This window comes from Oncorhynchus gorbuscha, linkage group LG08, assembly GCF_021184085.1.
Source record: "Oncorhynchus gorbuscha isolate QuinsamMale2020 ecotype Even-year linkage group LG08, OgorEven_v1.0, whole genome shotgun sequence".
Taxonomy (NCBI): Eukaryota; Metazoa; Chordata; class Actinopteri; order Salmoniformes; family Salmonidae; genus Oncorhynchus; species Oncorhynchus gorbuscha.
In genome coordinates, this window is record NC_060180.1 from 26273356 (window position 1) to 26280625 (window position 7270).

Genomic DNA, 7270 nt, shown 5'->3' on the forward strand with positions numbered 1-7270 from the left:
TTTTCAAACTATTCATATTTATTGATCGGTTCAACACATAATTCTACCAGGTGTGTGTCAAGATAAATACATATTCATTGTGGAACAGAAAAGGGCAGGCACTTGGTGGAAAAACAAATGTTTTCGAAGTCAGAATTGTGTTTCTTTCTCCGACTTATCAATACTACAACAAACCAGTTATTTTCTGTTGATTTGAAGAAATAAATGGATGGGTGACTAGAGGAAAGGGTATGCTCAGAAAGATGTGCTACATGTATTTGTGATTTGGGCCTTGACCTGGGCTGACTAACTACTGTAAAAGTATCCCTTGCCATGGATGCCGTGAGATCATCAGAACATAAGGATACATGCAAGAACATGCATATCAAGACTGTCATAAGATTCATAAAGTGAAGTAATGGAAAGAAATATTCACTGTCTGTTCATAGTGCAATTAAAAAACAGATGATAATTTAAAATATATGCACAAATGCCATCAGTCAGCCATCCTATACAATATTATACAAATTATAAAAAGGTATATTCTTTGGACTACTCCTGCTACTAGCTCAGACTAACTTAGCAAAATTACTAGATTTGAAACCATTCATATTTTTGGTAACTATATGCATACAAACACATTCACTCTTTATGACAAATCACAGAAAAAAAAGAACAGAGTACATCTGCAAATCAGAAATAAACATAAAATAGCTTTTTAAACAATGTTGGTATAGCCTAGTAACAAGGCAAACCTGCCATCCCCTCCCAAATGAATCATCTTAGCACACACAACATACATACCCGTATAACATTACATTTTCATGTTTAGAGCTTCTGAGTGTGCCTAATATGTGTCCTTATTACAGTGTTCTGTGAAAAATGCCTTATGACAGTGTACTTTGGTCAACTTAAATAGCATTGCATCTTGGCTAGACAATAACTGAAACAACAAATAGATTGCATCCAATCTAAAACAATGATAGCACTAAAGCATAAGTGGGTTTCAAATTAAATACTTCGATTTGAGCAACGGAAAATGCAAAAATGACTAGAGCCCTATTATTTGAGGCCTGTACTTTGGAAGAACTCACATGAAGTTATATTGATTTTGGACACTTATTAAGTCCTTATTAGCAACATATTTCTCTAATAAATTAAGAGAATTTCCATCTAGTATCTTTTCTGTCCATTGCTTTTGTACAGGGACACCTTTCTCAACTTTGTATCCAGTGTAGGTGACATTTATGACTTTTCACTTTCCAGCTTCTCCCACTCTCTAGTAGATTCCATCAGATGGCGCTGGCCATGGCCAATCCAGACCTCCTGATCACTGAAGGCTCGGCCACAAAACCAGCAGCTAAATCTTAATAGAGGCTCAGTGCTGCGCGGGACTGCGTTCACCACTTTGTACTTCTTTCTGCTCATCTTTTTCAGCTTCATTTTCAAGATGAATCTCTCTTTCACTCTGCTCTCAGGGCACACACGTTCAATCGCCGGGGCATTTGCCCTAAACATATCACGACCTACGGCTGCAAGGGCTTTCAATGTTTTCCGAGACAGCACTACTTTTTGGACCTCTCCTTTGTACCTGTGGACTGTTTCCATTATATTTGTGACCTCTGGAATGTCTGTGTCTGGGTGATTTAGCACGACAACAGGCTGGTCTCCTATTGGACGTGTTATGAGTTGAGTGGGACTTAATGGCAACAGCTTCAGGGTCCTCTCCACATCTCTAGGGCCTAGCTCCCAGTGATGCGCGGCTGCTAGTGAGGCCTCTTCTTCTCCCACAACTTTCCTGAAGGCTTTTGAGAGTGGCTCAGGAGAGTCTTCTGTGGACGGTTCACCCGGCCTCTTTCCTTTAACTGTCTGTTCATTTGTCTGTGGTGAGAGGCAAATCCTGTCAAAGCCCTCCTGCTGTCCTACATCTCTTAGCTTGGTATTGGGAGGAACGTCCTGAAAACAAATGTCTGGAGTGTCGACCGGATTCTCTGACAAGTTTGTTATACCTGTTGAAATATTCAACACGAGAACAAAGCACAATTAGTACAGTAAAAAAGGGAAGTGAATTGCTACAGGAATAATGACTCCATTTATTGCCTATCGATAAAGCATAGAGTGGCATGGACAGAGTCATGCATGACAGGTAACGAGAAGTAAATATTTGGAAATACATTTAACAAATCAGGTGTTATACATTTCAGTAAGATAGGTTTGTTTACCTTGTGGTGAAGTAATGAAATGGAGTATGGGGGAGGGAGACATCATGGTGACCTGAGCTTCTGTAGTTCCAACCCCTTCTGGGTCATAGTTCACAGCCTCCAACTTCTCCTCCGTCATCTGGCCCAAATCATTTCCACCTGATTTGGCTCCATTAGATACACGAGGTAAGCCTAACCTTGGACAATCTTGGCCATCCAGGACATGAGAATTATCGACAACGACTAAACTGTTCTGGCTCGTAGTGCAAGTGTTAGATGTGGTGTTGCCTTCCTTAGACTCAATGGAATGCAAGGATGCCTTTGTTGTGTCAGAGGTCTCTTGCATTGTTGATGGTATAACCTTAAGAACCAAATGTTTTTTCCCATCCACCATTTTTAAACCCATGGCCTCTGTAGTGCAATTGGGAGGAACTAAAATCTTATTAAGGTTGTTACCTCTGGGGCTGAAATGCCCAGGGTTTGGAATAAGGCCTCCCTCTGACGTTGACGACCTAGTGACCACTTTGGAGTTCTGTGTCTGGTCAGTCTTGGGACATTTGGACAGCTTCTTTTTGCCATTTTCAGCTGAGAGTGCTCTTTTAAGAAATTGTTGCGACTTCTCCAAAGTTTTCTGTGGGTGCTCTAGTCTATGGAAATCATTCAGCAAACCTCGTCCTAACAGGGGAAGAGGACCTTGTGGCATCCACTGCATTTCCTTAACTGGGTTCTTCTTCAGGAGGAGCTCTAATGTTGGTGATGATTTTTTCTCTACAGTTTTAGGGCCGACCACTTTCTTTCTCACCCTTTTTTTGTCCCCCATAGTCTTGGAAGAGCGCAGAGCTTCAGGAAAGGATTTTTGCTCTTTTTTACTTTTCTCCTTTGGCAACTTTGACATTTTGATTTCCTCTGCCGTATCTTCACAGTGATTTACATCTTTGGGTTCTGCATCATTTCTGTGCATTTGGCCAACCCTTGTTTCCTGGTTCTCTCTATTTTCTTGAGTTTGATCATATTTTACTAACTCGTTTAGGGTTGAAATAGTGGCAACATCATTTGGTGTCAAGAATGATCCTGGACAACTGGGTGGCTTGGTCTTTCGAGGGATACTTGAATTTGATTGGCATCCATTTGCATTGGAGTCCCCAGCACTAGTTTGAGAAGCAATATTCTCTGATTCCTGCTCAGTGACACACAATGACGTCTTTGTTGTGTCAGAGGTCTCTTGCGTTGCTGATGGTGTAACCTTGAGAACCAAATCTTTTTTGCCTTCCACAATTTTGAAAGCAATTGCTTCAGTAGTGCCATTCGGAGGAACTGCAATCTTGTTTTTGAGCATGAGGACAGTGAGGTCCTTGCCTGTGTTTGGGAATCCAGGGTTGGATATCATGCAGTTGTCACAGTTTGAAAAGGAAGTGATGGCTTTGGGTACATTTGAAAGTACATTCTTAAGAGCTTCATCAGGCACAGACTTCTCTAAAAATTGCTGGGTCTCCTCCAAAGCCCTCTCTGGATTTGACAGTCTGCAATATTTATCCAGGAATCCTTCCCCCGACAGAGAAAGACAGCCTTGTGACATCCAGTTATTTTCCCTCACTGTACTCCTTGTCACCACGTGCTTCAGTCTTGATGATGAATTTTTTTGGCTTGTCGCTTTACCATGGACGGTGGCCATGTGCTTTGTGATGATACCTTTTCGATGCGCTATAAAGTCACAGAACTGACAACTGAAGGGGAATTGTGCTGTTTTGGCCATGAGATGTCTCTGCAAATCTTGGTCAGCAGGATTTGAATGATCAGAAATGCCACCTGCTTGCGGCTCCATGTTATGTAGATACATATGCTCCAAAAATGATCCTACATCTCTGGTGGAGAACTTGCACTTCTCGCAAGTGTAGTGGCCATTCAAGCTGTGGTGCATGTTTAAATGTGTGGTGAGCTGCAAGAGAGTGTGCTGGACATTGTCATTGCATATGTTGCAGCTGACAAAAGTGTCTCTGTGGCCTAATTGGTGAACTTGAAGATGGGAGAATTCCTGTGTAATAAAACTGCACATGTCACAAGGAAAGATTGGTTGGCTTCCTGGGTGAGTTTCCTGAAAGTGCCTCAGTAAGTCATTAGGGCTGAATTCTGTGCTGCCGTTGCATTCAAAACATCTAAACCTAAGTATATTTCCATAAACCTTTGTCACATGTTGACTCTTTTGTGTTTTAAGGGGTGTCTTCTTCAAATACCTCTGCTCTGTGCTTTTCTCCTTGTCCTCTATCTTCTTCGGCCCATGCTTATCTTCACTTTGCATAGTTGGGGGCTGAACGGCAGCTTTCCTGAGACGGAGTCGTTTGTGCCAATTTTTGTCCTCATCATCGATAACTTTAATATTACCTCCAGCAGGGACATCTAATTCAGCATGTGCTGGATCCATGTCAATTCAGGCCCCTGTAACAGATGTAAAATAAGCAATAGACAGTTGATTTCCAAGCCAGCAATTCATTATAAACTGGAAACCATCAAAGACCATATGCAAATGTCCCCTCAGAATCTACAGTCTACAGCCCACACAGAGACCAGACCTGAGAAAATAACATATTAGGATGCATGTTTGAAATGGTCATCAAATGATCCTGATCTGTTAATCAATTATATCAACTAGAATTATGTTGTGTTTGCCTTTGTTCTTACTTCACTATAAGGCTAGTAACTAGCAAAACTCTCAATTCAAAACTGCTCTGTAGCCTACCTGTGTGACTAATTGCCAGTGTAGTGCATGATCTCACAACCCACATCACGAATCAACCTGATCCACCTGTTGCATAATCAATGTAGCCTATTTACATTTGAGACTATTTACTATAGGGGTAATGAATAACTCAATTAGGCTATTGTTCACTCAAATGATGTGCCATGCAAGTTTCTCAATGTGACTGACCAAAGGACTTGCTACAATTCACAAAATCGGACCAAACTTGCAATTAAAACAGGTAAACAATCCCACCTGTTACCTATGGGTCTCAATCGAAGAAAATACTCAACGCTAAATTGATTGCTTGCCGCTAAAAAAAAGGTTATTACGGTATGTTACTGTTAACTTTGCATTAGACCAAAGCTATCAGCCATTTCTGTTGTGCTGTTTGGCTTGACCAAAACAAACTGACTGAGAAGCTTCATTAACATGTAACAAACAAACGCGTTAATTTGTTTTAAAACAATTCATATTTTGCTTCGACGATCACTCATCTTCACCTTTGCCTCACTGCCTGGTAAAACATGTACTGTGAAGTATGAGCTTTTGGACGGCTGGCTGACATGCCAGTTGATTGATTTGAATGAAATATACATAAACAGCTCATGTGAGAAAGTAGAAAGAAAAACATGCATGACAAAAAGTTAATACAATCACTATATGTGAACCGAAATATATTTACCGCAGTCTAAAGCTCCGATACAATTGGACTACGTCGATGTATAGTTCGAGACTTCGGTTGGTTTTTTACATTTCTTTTGTAGACTTGACAGCTCAGCGAATGGCAGCCATGACAGCTTCATCCGGGGATTACGCACAGGAAAGCTCTTCAGCGGAGTACCAGAACGGATGAATAATGGCTCATGTACCGCTTTTAGCCGACATGACAGAGATACGGCCGTTGTCGACTTTCTACGCGTGTTTAATTATATGGCGAGTCGAAATAAAATCAACATTTAAACTTTGACTTTGAGACAAGTGCCCTCCATTAGTTTATACCAGTGTTATTACTGTTCGAGGGAGTCATAACAAGATTAGACTACACTTCCTTTGTCTCTCCAAATAGCCTACTGTTCACTGAACAGGGCGATATGGCCCATCTCTTCCTGGTGTTTTGTGCTGTCGGGGAGAAAATATTATTATGCAAAGCAACAAAAAAAATAGGAGATTGCACCCATTAAAATAGTAATGAAACAATTTGAGGTCATTAATGCTCGGTAAATGTTCACTTGTATGTGATAGTCTTTTGGGGTAATATATTTGTTAGTTAACAAGGAATTACATAATTCCCTTTTGACCACCTTAAAGGGGCAAACTGCATTTCAAATATTAACAAAGTGGGCACTTTTGTGGGGGGCTGGAGAAATGTAACCACTCTCAAATTCATAGATAGAGCTATGGATGCAAGGACAGATCGTGCAGGATATCAAAATGATAGTGTTAACTGTGTTTTGAGGCTATACAGTGTTTGTTTACAATTTCATACAATGGAGTACAATAAGCTTATATTTCAGGTTCTGATGGGGTACGACAGTTTGACTAAGGTCATGAAAGTCATATTCTACAAGAATCAATGGGCCGGTATTATTCATTTAATATTCAAAAAACTGGTGGAGCAGTCACAGATTACCTCTTTAAACTTTGCTACACTGGTGTCAGGGGTTGGATGGTGCCTCAATCAGACCATAGAAGCCTGCTGATAAAGTTACATGAGAGACCAGAGGTTCTGGATAGAGGAAGCAGGAGGGTACGTGCCCATGTCCTTTGCTGCTATGGGCAACGGAAAAGGTGTTGGACTAACAGATCAGGGATTTGGGTTAAAGACATGTTCGTTAATTTAAATATTTTCAACAGTCCTCTTTTGAAATCTGTGAAGACATTCATTTAGCTTCTTGAAATTGTGGCAATAACTGACCTAAATCCTATAGTAATGCTTTATTATTTGTCACATACATGTATGAGGAGTTATAATGTCTTATAATACCCTAAGGTTTATAATAAGTTGTCTCTATGTAGGACTTTTAAACTGGGGATAATTATGAACTTATAATAAGCCATTATAAGACAAGTCTTACAGTGAATAATAACCACATCATGATGCATTATATGGGCTAAAAGTCAATACAGAGAGGGCCATGAAGACTAGTAAACATTTATATCTACAGAAAAATGGAGAGCTGTAGAATACAGCTCCATATTTGTGTGAGACTTACTCAATTGGCACAGACTAAAATACATCATAGAAATACGTTTCCGTCGGACACGGACAACCAATAGACATATCTGTGTCCAAATCAGACAAACACATACATATTTATTGAAAATGTGCTCATATTTTTTGCTCTAAGGAGGT

General features: G+C 40.3%; 1 protein-coding gene across 1 annotated transcript; it reads right to left on the minus strand.

The window, feature by feature from the left end:
• Positions 1–6010, minus strand: LOC124041408 (zinc finger protein 518A-like). The gene is made up of 3 exons (XM_046358947.1): positions 5600–6010; positions 2202–4613; positions 1–1988 (listed from the first exon to the last, which is right to left on the minus strand). Exons 2-3 carry the CDS (start codon positions 4597–4599, stop codon positions 1225–1227), a joined length of 3162 nt encoding a protein of 1053 aa, XP_046214903.1. The 5' UTR covers positions 4600–4613; positions 5600–6010; the 3' UTR covers positions 1–1224.
• Positions 6011–7270: the final 1260 nt, after the last annotated feature.